This window comes from Pleurodeles waltl, chromosome 3_1 (assembly GCF_031143425.1).
Source record: "Pleurodeles waltl isolate 20211129_DDA chromosome 3_1, aPleWal1.hap1.20221129, whole genome shotgun sequence".
In the NCBI taxonomy this organism is placed as follows: Eukaryota; Metazoa; Chordata; class Amphibia; order Caudata; family Salamandridae; genus Pleurodeles; species Pleurodeles waltl.
This window is the reverse complement of record NC_090440.1, coordinates 867,058,037-867,072,817: the sequence shown is the minus strand read 5'-3', so window position 1 is coordinate 867,072,817 and position 14,781 is coordinate 867,058,037. Positions and strand designations below refer to the sequence as shown.

General features: G+C 46.4%; 1 protein-coding gene across 12 annotated transcripts in view; it reads right to left on the bottom strand.

The window, feature by feature from the left end:
• ZMYM4 (zinc finger MYM-type containing 4) overlaps positions 1-14,781 on the bottom strand; it is a 1,242,519-nt gene that overhangs the window by 416,548 nt on the left and 811,190 nt on the right. For 8 of the 12 annotated variants that reach the window (XM_069223798.1, XM_069223804.1, XM_069223799.1 and 5 more), the window contains exon 15: positions 14,344-14,487. In XM_069223798.1, coding sequence (XP_069079899.1) covers positions 14,344-14,487 — 144 coding nt within the window. The remainder of the gene's footprint in view (positions 1-14,343; positions 14,488-14,781) is intronic. The other 4 variants (XM_069223800.1, XM_069223806.1, XM_069223801.1 and 1 more) reach the window with 1 other exon arrangement.

The window sequence follows — 14,781 nt, the reverse complement described above, 5'->3', positions numbered from 1 at the left end:
CCTTTGTCAAGTAATCACCAAATTTTTAATAAGAAGACTCAGTTCGCAGAGTGGGGAGGATGGGCTGGTTGTTAAGGAATCTGCAGCTAGATCCTCCCTCTACTAGATAATGCGCTACCAAAGGTACATAACTTGTTCATCTGATAGAAACATCTAGCTGCAGATCTATTACTTTAGAACCAGATACCAAAGTCATAGTAACCCGGAGGAGGAACTGCAAACTGAGACCTTCAAAAAAGTCTCAGGGTATCCGAAAATCAGTCAAGAGCATAAGAAAAAGAGTGGAAAATCATAATAATCAAGGTGAGTAAGAACATACTCTACGACATCAAAACCTATAGAAGGAACCACTGGTATATAAAACCTGAAATCATGAAAAAACATGGGATAAGATCATCCATGTTAGTATACTGAATGTGTGTCATAAGTGACCCAACAATATGGGGCATGTATAACCAGAAGAAAACCGGTCTAGTGCAACAGAAATAGACAGTGCATTCATAAGAATACCTATGAGGAAAAACATACTCTCTACTAAACTGTGTAAAGGACCACAATAAGAAAGTCATATAAACGTTAACAGCATGGAGAAAGCATCACCATGATTAACACCATTAAAAATCTGACCCTAAAACAAAACAAGCCTAGAAAAGTTCAAAAAGACCAGGCAATCATAATAATCTAAGTGAACCCTAACAAATTTCACCACAAAAGGCTTGTAAAAGGACCACGTATAAGGAGTTACACATTCAAAAACATAGAATAATGGAAATCCATGTTAATATGACTAATTGCTGTTTGAGGCGAAGTGACAGAATGAATATCAGTGCACAAAAACACCATCAATACAGGGGAAAGAACCACAGCAATGATATAAAGATAATAAACACATGCCAAATGAGGTAGTGAATATTAATATATTCTTATATGTAGACCACAACTGCATGTTCTACCCTCTTGGAACACAGAGCAGCATAGCATGCTAATTGAGCAATACCTCTTACCCTCTTAAAGGTATTTTCTAACCAGATCTACATTGTAAGACACACTGAGTGTATCTTCTCTTGCAGAGAAAACAACTGTCATCTTTAAAAAAAAGCTGGAGACAGCAATAGCAACCAGTTGGCATATAAATACAGTTTTCCCCAGGACAAGTGTCTAGATATGATAAAAACATCTTCAAGATATTCTCAATACATACAACTACTGACACAGGAATATAATAAACAAATGCCTATGTAGAAACCAATGAAATGTATATATATACACATTTTTTATTTTTTTTCTTATACATATATAATATATAGATTTTTTGTTTTTGTTAAAGGGGGCCTTGATAGAGTGACTGAAACAAAGGTGAATATATGACTGTTTTAATTAACACGCATCTACGGATTAACTAGAAAAGTTGTCAATGACTCAAAAACAGATATGTACAACATTCTTAATATAAAAAAATCCGTCCAATTTTGTACATTTCATCATATGACAAAATGTTCAAGTTGTGGACCCAACCCACTCAGATCTTGATAAAAATAGTTGTACCTAGATGAGGCATTAACACCTAACACAACAGAGATTGATATCTCAAGAAAAGAAGAAAGTCTTGAATGCAAACGCAAAAGCGCAGAGTAACTCCTAAAGAGTTAATTATATTAATTTTTCTATACAAGAGACTGAACAGAATCTACAGAGAGATAAACGCCTCAATGAAGACCTATGATAACACGACATAAGCCAGGAAAAAGAAAGTATAATCTTCAAAGAACATGACTATACAATTGTCTACACCAAAGTGTAGAAAATCCATCAAACTGTGAAGGCCATTTAATACAAAACATTTAAGACCAAAACAAAAAAAGTCTTAGAAAGTCCCCAAGGTGATACTTTGTAATGTATCAAGTCCACCAAAAATAGAAAACTGATACTGCCATATCATAGGTAAATGAAGAAAGTACATAATACATAGTATAGATCAACAGTCACCTTGTTTGATAGTACAAGAAGGGCATAGTAAACAGACACCCTTAGTGCTATATAATTCTTATAAAGAACGTAAGGCCATACTGAATAATAAGATTATCCAAAAAATGTCTGTGACAGACATTAAATAATGTAAACAAACTTGAAGTGGAGAACGCTTTCACACCACTAATAATAACAATAATAAAAGTAGCTTTGAAGCCCTCCAGGCATGAAAACCCCATAGAGTCCCAGGATAATATACACCCCAACACTCAACCATGACAATTTAAGGAAACATAACACCTGCCAAAAGCAGGAACACCCACCAGGTGCCAACATTAGGTGGATCAGACATAAAACTAAAAAAGCCTCACACGACTGCTGTAGAAGGCTAGCTCAGTGTATGGTGTACACCTATGGTGTGGCACACTGTACTGAGTCAAAGCAACCGTTAGTTGTAGTGTTTTGGTGCTTAGGTAACCAAAGCTCTCCAGAGGTAGCTGTGGAGGGCAGTAAGGCGTATCTTGGAGGAGTGTAAAGCACTTACAATCCCACAGTAGTCAGTCAGTAACTGTTACACAAGAAAGAACCACACTAAGAGCTGCAAAAATAAAGTATTCTTTATTACAACACTAAGACTATACTAACGCTGGTGTATCTCCACTGGAGATATCTACACACAAAATGTACACTTAGTAACAAGCAGGAAAAGCACAGAAATACATGAAGTTCTATGGGGGAGCCTAAACCATATTTAAAGAAATTGGTATAAGAATGGAGGTGCCCAACAAAGGTAAGTGTTAGAATCCTGGGGGCTGGGGAGACTAAGAAATTATCAAAGACAAGTAGTAGAAATACCACAGACGCCCAGGTGCAGAGCTATTAACGAGCCAGGTGTCCCATAGACCTTAACACAATAACATTGTGGTTGGATATTTATGGATTCAGGACCCTTCCCAGTGGACCCCGAAGAGACCAACTGGAACAAATAAGCTTGGATTGTGCCCCCCACCTGTGGATACACAGAAGATTGGAGTACCTACGCCAGGGTGCCCAGGTGCATAGGGGTGAAGTGCCGTTGGAAACCTTTGTTGGAGTCGGTGGAAGCCTTGATTGTCCAGCTGCTTTCGCAACCCGTGGACCAGGTCACAGAAACCAAGGGTGGATTCTGGACGTGAAGAACCTGAAAAACTAGAGGACAGTGTCCAGACCACTCAGATGTCCAGGTAGTGCAGGCAAGCAATGTCCACCCTCTTGAAGGTGAAGCATCTGCAGGACTGTGAAGGAAGAAGTGAAACGGCGGAGTCCAGGGGATCTTTGGAGTCACCCACAAGCTGTCCCACGTCGGTCGCCGGATTACAGGAGGGTCAGTGGACAGCAGTGTCACCAACAAGTCTTGGCAAATAGAATTAGTTGTTGCACGGAAGATTGCACGTTTTTGGGGACCAGCAAGGTCCTAGAGACTCGACACTTGGAGTCAGGGTAGGCCTTCAGCAGGGAGTAATGCAAGACAGAGTCGGAGGAGCACCCATGAGTGACCCACTGGCTGCAGGGACGGAGTCACAGGGAGGCTTCGGCAGCACAAAAAAACATGGGCCCAACATCGCAGGAGCAGCAGAGTGGAAGCTGATCTTGGAGTTGCAGAGTGCTGGTTGCTGGGGCTTCTCGGAGCCCGAAGTTCTCCTGAAGGAGGAGTCAACAAGCCTTGGCAAGAGCAACAGTTGCAGTGCACAGGGGTCCTTTCCAGTGGCTGCAGCAAGGACCAACCATCTTTCAAGTTGGTCAAAAGGCAAGGGGGGGCCCAGAGGACCAAAGAACCACCACCTGTGTTGCAGAGCCTTTTGATGTCCGTGCGACAGCAAGATCCACAAGCTGGTCGTAGTCGTCTTAAGGTGCCTGCGGATGCAGGGGAGTGACTCCTTCACTCCAAGTGAGATTCCTTCTTGCTTCTTGGATGCGAAGAGAGTCCTTGTGAACCTGGAGGATGCAAAGCCACATTTGTTGCAGGAGCTGAGAAACAATGTTGCAGTGGAAGCCCTCCCAACTGGCTACAGTATTGCTTCAGTTCCAGAAGGAGACCAGCAGCGGTTCCGGGGGCCAGGAGCAGAAGATGTCTTGCAAAGAGTTCCTTGAAGAGTCTTGCTTGATGAATCCGAGGGTACATTGTGGTATGCAACTAACACTGAAATCAATGTAGTTGAATGATTCCAACATGTTTGATACCAAACATGCCTAGGTTCGGAGAAGCCATTATTTAGTTGGACCACTTGTGTTGACCAGTGTCCACTACATATCTTAAGAGAGATTCCCCACACTTACAAAGCCCAGATATTGGAGTCTGGGGTTTGTAGGGGTACCAATGTTTATGCAGGGGTACCCTCACACTTAGGAAGATACACCCTGCCCATGGGCTGAAGGGCCCACCAGAGGGGTGACGTACAGTGTCCTAGATATGCCAAGCCTTATATCTTAAATAAAAGGTGCATGCACCATTTCACGCAGGCTGCAATGATAGGGCTGCAGATAATTTGCATGGGCTCCCATGGGTGGCATGATACATGCTGCAGCCCATGGGAGACCCCTGGCATACCAATGCCTCGGTTATCTAAGTATCATATACTAGGGACTTACACAGGTGCATCAGTATGCCAATTGTGGGATGTAAAAGTGCACCAGTAACCAAATTTAGAAAAGAAAGCAGAGACACTGGGATCCTCATTAGCAAGATCCCAGTGTACTACAGTCTAAACACACTGACTCCAGGGACAAAAAGTAGGGGGAACCATGTCAGAAAAAGGCTACTTTCCTACCACTGTCAAAGCATGGCTCAACTGTGAAACAAAGACAAACTACCCCCTACAATCCAGTAAAGGAGGTATTGACTAGTCAAAAGGATAGAGAGGAACCCAGCTAATTAGCTGTTACACCCCTACTCTCACAAAAACGCCTTACAGCAGGGTCAGTCATTGCACCAAATAAATGAGCACTATCAATGTGTCTTGAACTGCCTCGGAAAATCCAGAGGAGCGCAACACGTATGGCGACGTAGTGCAACTGAAGAGCCCATGGCCCGACCCAGGGAGTCAGTGGTACCCATACCGCAGTGAATGATTTGTTTAACTGCTTGCTGGTCATCTTGAATCGAAGAGCAAGAGTGTAAGGAAATGCCTCCTTGGCATGGTTACCCCCTAACTTTTTGCCTTTTGTTAATGCCAGTTATGATTAAAAGTGTGCTGGGACCCTGCTAACCAGGCCCCAGCACCAGTGTTCTTTCCCTAAACTGCACCTTTGTTCCCACAATTGGCACAGCCCTGGCACCCAGAGAAGTCCCTTGTAAATGGTACCAAGGGCCCTGATGCCAGGGAAGGTCTCTAAGGGCTGCAGCATGTATTATGCCACCCTAAGGACCCCTCACTCAGCACATGCACACTGCCTCACAGTTTGCATGTGCTGGTGGGGAGAAAATGACTAAGTCGACATGGCACCCCCCTCAGAGTGCCACGCTCACCTCACACTGCCTGTGGCATAGGTAAGTCACAGCTCTAGCAAGCCTTACAGCCCTAAGGAAGGGTGCACTATATCACAGGTGACGGCATATGTGCATGAGCACTATGCCCCTACAGTGTCTAAGCAAAACCTTAGACATTGTAAGTGCAGGGTAGCCATAAGAGTATATGGTCTGGGAGTTTGTCAAACACGAATTCCACAGTTCCATAATGGCTACACTGAAATCTGGGAAGTTTGGTATCAAGCTTCTCAGAACAATAAATGCACACTGATGCCAGTGTGGAATTTATTGTAAATTGCACCCAGAGGGCATCTTAGAGATGCCCCCTGAATACCAGTCCGACTCTTATTACTAGGCTGACCAGTTTCTGCCAGCCTGCCACAACCAGACGAATTTCTGGCCACAATGTGAGAGTGCCTTTGTCACTCTGTGGCCAGAAACAAAGCCTGTACTGGGTGGAGGTGTTCTCACCTCCCCCTGCAGGAACTGTAACACCTGGTGGTGAGCCTGAAAGGCTCATGCCTTTTGTTACAGCACCCCAGGGCATCCCAGCTAGTGGAGATGCCCACCCTCTCCGGCATTGCCCCCACTTTGGCGGAAAGGCTGGAGGAGATAATGAGAAAAACGAGGAGTCACCCACCAGTCAGGACAGCCCCTAAGGTGTCCTGAGCTGAGATTACCCCTTCCTTTAGAAATCAGATTCCTGCAACCTACAAGAAGGAGGACTGCTGACCTGAAAGCCCTGCAGAGACGAAGACAACAATTGCTTTGGTAACAGCCCTACCGGCCTGTCTCCAGACTCAAAGAACCTGCACAGTGACGCATCCGACAGGGACCCGCGACCTCTGAAGCCTCAGAGGATTGCCCCGAATCCGAAGGACCAAGAAACTCCGGTGAACAGCAACAACTTTGCAACTTTTAAAGAACTCACTCTTCCCGCTGGAAACGTGAGACTTCACCCTCTGCACCCGACACCCCAGGCTCGAGCTCCAGAGAACCAACACTACAGGGAGGACTCCCAGGCAACTGACCTCGTGAGTAACCCGAGACGATCCCCACAGCGATGCATGCAGAGAGAATCCAGAGGCTCCCCCTGACCGCGACTGCCTGGAACAAAGAACCCGACGCCTGGACCAAGTACTGCATGCGCAGCCCCTAGGACCAGAAGGAACCAAACTCCAGTGCAGGAGTGACCATCAGGCAACCCTCTGCCTAGCCTAGTCGGTGGCTGGCCTGAGAAGCCCCCCTGCGCCTGTCGGCACTGCTAGAGTGACCCCCCGGGTCCCTCCATTGATTCCTATTGACAACCCGACTCCTGCTTTGCACACTGCACCAGGCCGCCCCAATGTCGCTGAGGGTGTGTTTTGTGTGCCTACTTGTGTCCCTCCTAGTGCTCTACAAAACCCCCCTGGTCTGCCCTCCGAAGACACAGGTACTTACCAGTTGGCAGACTGGAACCGGAGCACTCTTCACAGGCGTCTATGTGTTTTGGGCCCTCCTTTGAACTCTGCACCTGACTGGCCCTGTGTTGCTGGTGCAGTGACTTTGGGGTTGCCTTGAACCCCCAACGGTAGGCTACCTATGCCCAGGAACTTAAACTTGTAAGTGCCTTCCTTACCTAAAAAACTAATCAATACTTACCTCCCCCAGCAACTGCTGATGTTTGCACTGTGTCCACTTTTAAAATAGCTTATTGCCATTTTTGTCAAAACTGTTCATGCTACTGTGATTATTCAAAGTTCCTAGAATACCTGAGTGAAATACCTTTCATTTGAAGTATTAGTTGTAAATCTTGAACCTGTGGTTCTTAAAACAAAGAAAATATATTTTTCTATATTAAAACTATTGGCCTAGAGTTAAGTCTGAGTGTGTGTTCCTCATTTATTGCCTGTGTGGTACAACAAATGCTTAACACTACCCTCTGATAAGCCTACTGCTCGACCACACTACCACAAAATAGAGCATTAGAATTATCTAATGTTTCCACTATCTTACCTCTAAGGGGAACCCTTGGACTATGTGCACACGATCTCTTATTTTGAGATAGTATATACAGAGCCAACTTCCTACAAAGATTACTCCTGATATACCGAAGCGTAGGCAAGATGCTTGCCAATGAGTTCCATAATGAATGTGAGAACTATCCCAGAACGCAAGACGTAATAGAGTGTGAAGCAGAACTTGGAGGAAAAAAATATGCCTGCCACAAACATCCAGAGCCCTGGAATCTATGTCAGATGGGACAAGTGGGAGAGACTCAATGTCATGTAAGGCTAAAGCAGCCTGTACCACAAAACTACAGTGAGTAGGATGTCTAATGAGGCAAGCCAGATCACCTGGGCAGGTCAGTACCTATGAGATGTAGCCCGATTAATAGGGGCCTGTGTATCAGGCTTAGCCAAAGCCACAACAAAATGCCATGTAGGGCTTCGATGTAAGGAAGCATTGGTTCAAACCCTGTTTGGCCTTGATGGAGGACATCAATTAGAAGATCCAAATTTAATTCCACTGTAGGAAGTGTGAGATTCAAAGCTTCAGCAACCCTTCCCAGCATGTCAGCAGGAGAAGAGCTCACCTTCGTAGCAAGGTGGGGGGTGAGAAGAGTAGTCCCGAGGCCGGGGATGAATCTAAGCCAGCTAGCTAACTGACCTCTCTCTGAGGCTAATGAATATCCAACTCCTCTACCGCCTCTCCACCACATCTCTCAGAAGGATCAGCATGAGAGAACTCTCCAGAAAGTGGAGGGATGTCAGGCATAACCGGCATGACTGGGGTTGTACCCAAAGTTGACTGAGGTCGATTTAAACTTCAGAAGGAGAGGGATCCGACTTCGATCGGCGGTGCCAGCAGTCTCACCGGAGTCAGCTCATCAAATACGGGCATCGAAGGTGGAAACCCGGAAGGGCTGTGCACCAGTGCGGTAACACCTTTGTTAACTGAAGCTAAAGGCTGAACTGAAGCACAGGGCGAACCCGCCAGCGTGGACACAGTCAAGGCATTCTGCACCTCCATGGGACCCACAGGCGCTCCAGAGGGAGGTGGTTCAGCAGAGATAGCGTAAAGAGAAATGTAATACTCATGCATCTAGATCAGAATCACCCCGTCCCTGGAAAAAGAGGAATACTCTGGGTAAATTTAGACCTCAACTCCTCAACCGAGGAATGGTGGGAGGCCGTATGCGGTAAAGTCAGCAACTTCGACTGCTTGTGTTAAGTTTTACCTCGTGAAGACTGGTGTCCATGAGATAGACTCCTTGAACAGGCCGGCAAACAGACGTTCTTAAGAGTCTTGGTCAACGCAGGAATGGCTTCGACATCCGTGCTGCCAGAAGCTTCATACAATGCTCCCTCAGAGATTTCGACCAAAGCTGGCAACAGCAGTCACTCTTCAGCATAATGGTGCCTGCCCAGGAACCACATACAAATGAAGTAGGGGTCCGTAGCTGATATTTGTCGTCCAGAGTGTAGGAAAGTCACTCTTTTTGGCATGGTTACCCCCACTTCTTGCCTGTTGTCAGTGTGCTTAGACTGTTCTCACTAGGATCCTGCTAACGAGGACCCCATTGATTGTGCTCTCTCCCTCAAAATGTGGCTGCCTAGGACTTTGTACACTCCACAATTGGCATACTGGTGTCCCCTTATAAGTCCCTAGAATATGGTACTTAGGTACGCAGGGCACTGGGACACCAGGGGTTCCCTGTGGGCTACAGCATGTGTTGTGCCACCCATGGGAGCATAATGGTAACTCCGAACTCTTCTGCATTGTTTACTTCATCTTCTGGCTACTGGGACTCGAATTGGAACCTCCAGGAACCGACATTCTGCAGCTTCAGAGACAACTCTGCTCTGCAACATTGTTTCTCCAGCTTCTTCCAGCAATTTCCCCGGCTGTGCATCCTGTGAGGGCAGCGAGTCCTTAGCGTGCACAAGAAGTAAGAAGGAATCTCCATTGGAGTGAAGGAGCCACTCCCTTGCGTCTGCAGGTACCAACTGCAACGAAGACCAGCTTTGTTGATCTGCTCTCCTCCGGAAGTGTGTGGATCTTGCATCACAGTTAGTAGTCTGAAGTGGTCCCCTTGATCCTCTCTGCCAGCTATCTCGCTTTGGAGATAAGCCCTTGCCTTTCCTTTCAGGACAGTACCCCTGTGCACTGTGACTATTGCAGCTACGAAGGCTTGTTTGCTCCTCCTCCCAGGGATCTTCAGGCTTGGTGTAGTCCTGGCCCCCAGTTCTTCCGCCTGCAGAGCAGTCTCCATTACTGCTCCAGAGATGTGGGACTCTTCTTCAGGCGTGCTGGGTGGGCCTCACTGTGACTGCTGTGCTTGCTGCCAGTGGACTGCCTGAAGGGGGCTGTCTACTGTTCTTGTGACTCCCGACTGAATTGGGTCACCCTGGACTCTCTCCTTGGGTTGAGTTCCCTGGACCTTGCTGGTCCTCTTCAGCCTTTCAAACTATCTTCTCCGTCTCCTACATTTGCCAAGGCTTGTTGATGTTTTTCCAGCACCCCTAACCGACTGCATCTGGACTGCCGATGTGGGGCTTCACTTGCATCACTCCTGGGACTTCTCTTCATCTCCTGTGCTGCACTGCTGACCTTTTCGTCCACCATCGACCTGATCCTGCATCCACAGAAGGGTGGGTAGTAGCTCCTCCCACAACCGGACACTCCATCAAGAATCGGACTTGGTCCCCTTCCTTTAGAGGTCCTTTTCTGTCAGGGTCCACCTTTGGCTTCTTCCAGTCTTGGTTGGGTCTTGCATAATCCTTTTCCAAAGTCATCCTGTTGGTTTTGGGGAAAACCAGGTACTTACCTCTGCTCTCCCAAGTTCGACAGCTGGTAGAGATGACCTCCCCAGACCACTTGTGATGCAGGATCCATGCAGCTCCAGAGGAAAGAAGATCCACCAGCCGGTCGTCCTTACAGTTGATGCCTGCGGATGTAGGGGAGTGACTCCTTCACTCCAAGGGAGATTCCTTTTACTTCTTGTGCAGGCTGAAAACTCGTCCCCCTCAGAGGATGCACAGCCAGGGAAATGTTGCAGTTGCTGAAAGGAGCCAGAGAAACTAAGTTGCGGTGCTGTTCCTGTAGTCACAGATTGTCGGTTCCTGGAGGGTCCAGTTGCAGTTCCAGTGGGCAGAAGATGAAGTAAACAATGCAGTGGAGTCCTACTGGAATCTTCCACGTCAAATCTGAGATCCCTCCCAAGGAGGACACACTATTTAGGCCAGGAAGGGAGATTGGTCCCCTACCTTGGTGACCACCTATCAGGAGGGGGACTATGACGTCACCTGCCTGACCTGGCCACTCAGATGCTCATAGAGGCCTCTGCCCACCTTGGATTCAAGATGGCAGAATCAAGTGGCCATCTGGAGTACCTCTGGGCACAACCCCTGGGGTGGTGATGCATAGGGGAGTGGTCACTTTCCTTTCCATTGTCTAGTTTCACACCAGAGCAGGGACTGGGGTGAACCGGATTATGCAAGGAGGGCCCCAAATATGCCTTTCAAAGCATACCGGTAGCTTGGGGAGACTATCCCTCCCAAGCCTTGTAACACCTATTTCCAGAGGGGAGGGTGTTGTCTCCCTCTCCCACAGGAAATCATTTCTTCTGCTTTCCCCTGCCTGAGCTGGTCAAGCAGCAGGAGGGCAGAAAGCTGTCTGAGGGGTGGCAGCAGCATAGGCTGCCCAGAAAACCGCAGAACACTGGTAGGATCAATACTGGGCGGTCCTTTAAGGAGCCCCCAGAGTGCATTGAATCATACAACCAATACTGGCAACAGTATTGGGGTATGATTCAGACATGTTAGATACCAAACATGCCCAGGTTCGGAGTTATCATTATGTAGCTGGACACTGTATCCAGTACATGGGTAAAATGGCTTCCTGGCCCTTACGAAGTCCAGTGCAATTGGGCTGGAGTTCCACTCCAGCACTTCTTGGGGGCACCTCTGCTCAAGCAGGGGTGCCCTCAAACAGACTAACCTGCATCCTGCTCTCAGGGCTAGGAGGTCCTACTATAGCAGTGCCTTACAGTGACCTCATGTAGTGACCTGTGGTGAAAGGGTGCATGCACCTTTCACACAGGATATAATGACACGCGGTGTTGTCGCTGAAGCTGCAGAATGTCGATTCCTGGAGGGTCCAATTCGAGTCCCAGTAGCCAGAAGATGAAGTAAACAATGCAGAAGAGTTTGGAGTTACCATTATGTAGCTGGACACAGGTAGTGAGTGACCTGTGTCCATAACACAGGTAAAATGTCTTTCCCGCGCTAAGTCCAGTGTAATGGGACTGGAGTTCGTAGGGGCATCTCTGCTCATGAAGGGGTGCCCTCACACATAAGTAACTGCACCCTGCCCTCTGGGCTAGGGGGCCTACCATAAGGGTGACTTACAGTGACCTGCAGTGAAAGCGTGCATGCACCTTTTCGTACAGGCTGCAATGGCACACCTGCAGACACATTTTGCATGGGCTCCTATGGGTGGCACAACACATGCTGCAGCCCAAGGGGAACCCATGGTGCCCCAATGCCCTGGGTACCCAAGTACCATATACTAGCGACTTATATGGGGGCACCAGTATGCAAACTGTGAGGTGTGCAAAGTCCTAAGCAACCACATTTAGAGGGAGAGAGCACAGTCACTGGGGTCCAGGCAGGATCCCAGTGAAGACAGTCAAAGCATACGGACAGCAGGAAAAAAGTGGGGGTAACCATGCCAAAAAGAGGGTACTTTCCTACAATCACCACCAGCATTATCATCATCATAAGTAGAGGAAAGATAGTCTCTAGGGAGGAGTAATCCTTTGTGCAGGAGGTAGAGGCAGATGTTCTAGAGATTTAGGTGTAGGCCTGGCTACTACTGGACGTGACTGATGGGCTTCAGCTGATGCTGGGAAGCATTTGTAAGTCTTTTAGCATGCTTTGTAGGTCTTTTACGAGTTTAGCCAGAACGTGAACCATGTCTGGTGGTGGAGGCACACAAGGATGATACTGTTTTCACACTGAGAGTGATAGACATGTTTATAGTAATCTTGGTCCACGGCTTCATCCTGGTATTTCATGTGCAATTCAGAGGGGCTGTAAGCTGCAACAAACATTTCTTTATCATCCTCTCAGTATTGAACATCCATTAGGTGGCTGGGTTATTAGTGGGGATACATTGAAAGGCAACATGAAAGGAAGATGCATATGGTGAGGGGAGGACGAGGTCTTCGACAGTGTGGGCAATTGCGTAGTGGACAGCTTCTTGTGTTTTACCTTTGCCCAAGAGAAGGTCTTTTCAACAGGTTGTGTCTACAACATTCATTGTCGACGACGGTGGTGGTACTAACATTGATGTGGTCAACGTGGGTACAGTCTTCATCAACTTTACTATTGTCGGAGACACGACTGTTCTCATAGACGGTGTGGTAGACGCCATCAACGAGGTAGTCTTCGTCGACGTGAAAACAGCCGACGACTACAGTAAAGTCGTTGTCTGGCTTCTGTCACTACTGACTGACATTGACAGTGGTTTTGATGTCTTCGGTACCGTTGACAATGTATTTGAAGGCAATTTTGACAACTTTGCAGGCTCAGACAAAGATCTAGTTGTTAAAGAAATGGTCATAGCAGGAATAGATGTCTCGGATTGAGCATCAGATTAAGCGCTTTTTTGTTTTTCTTTATAAGATGAGCCTTCCGTAGATCCATGGTGGGTATTCTTTAAGGCTTTTTTACAGCGGTAAGGGGACTCATGATGAAGCCTTTCTCTCTTTTTGGAAGTCTGTGAGGAGATGGAGCACTCACTAGTTTCCTCCTCGGAAAGTACAATAGACTTAGAGTAACATTGTTTGTAGTCATAATAAAAGTCTTCCCTCACAGTGTTTGAGGGTTTTTTGTAGAAAATGTTCAGCAAATTTTGTAGTCTCTCACCTTGTGGGATGGATAAAGGCAATATATGCAATCCTTACCAAAGATGGCACAAGGTCTGAAGAGTTCTTTCTTGACCAGTTCTGACATACTGGAACAGAAACAGGTGTTTGAAGAGGAGAATAATTTGGGGAAAAACTGAGCAGAGCTCAGGGAGACTCCCTCACACATATGTACTGAAAATCTGAGGGAAGATGCATCTGTTGGGAGTGTTCTTTGCAGCATATTATACTGCTATATACTGTATACTATGAAACAGTGGAACTCGCTATTCAACGAAGGGGAATAATTCAAGCATGTGACTTTACAAAAGATACACAATACTGGAGTAGAAACGTTTCTGCAGATCTTACACTTCTTTACCTTGTGGGCAGGATGCAGGCAGTCGATACACTCCTTATGAGGATCACCATAGTGCAGTTTTCTTTCCACAGGTCCTACAAGGTCTAAAAAGTCATTTCTTTAAGGTCTGACATGTTAGTATCAGGTGCTGAGAAATGAAACATCTGGACTAATCTTGATGATTCAAATCTTGGCATAAGCTGAAAAACTGAGAAGACCTCAGGCAGACTCCCTTTCACTTGACGTGCATAGAAAAAATCTAAGGTAGGATGCCTCTGCAGGGAGTATTCTAGAGTGCCATTACTGACTGGCTAGAGTTTGTTATTTCATAAATGATGTAGATAAGCTATTAAAGTCAATGTCTTTTTACCACTGTAAGCTATGTATACTGTTAATGCTTTAGAAGGTACCACTGGACTTCCACCTCGACAATGGGGGGATGATTCAAGCAAGTGAATTTATGAAAGATCCAAAACTGTTGAGGAGACTCATGAAACTGCAGTGGTAAACTGTGTGTCAATCTATGAGCTCCAATCTCAGAATACAGAGGAATATCAAACTGGTAGGAGTACACAAACAAAATACTAAAATACTGTAAGTGCAGTTTTTAAAGGATACCTTGTAAAGCACTGTTTGAGTTTACTGTAGGCTGGGCTGCAGGTGCGCTAGCCAGGGATACAACATTGGCTATCACAGGAGTGGAATCCTTCCGCATGGGAGCAGGAGCCGCTGGAGCAGGTTGTACAGGTGCAAGATTCACTGCTTTAAAAAAAAAGTAAAGTTATGAGAAAGCAAAAGGCTAAAATATAGAGGCAAGAACACCATCAAATGCAAAGTAGTTGCAACAATTTTAGCACAAAATCACAGTAAATACTTGTGTTATTTTTGCACATTACCCTCTCAGCTAAACACTAATATATTTGAAGTTTGGCTCAGACAAGAGAAAGGCAAATGTTACATACCTTGCAATCATCTGTTCGTTAAGTGTAGAGCTGTATAGTTACATGTTCAGGCAACTCCTGCCATCTAGTGATGGGTTGGATATTTGTTCTTCCT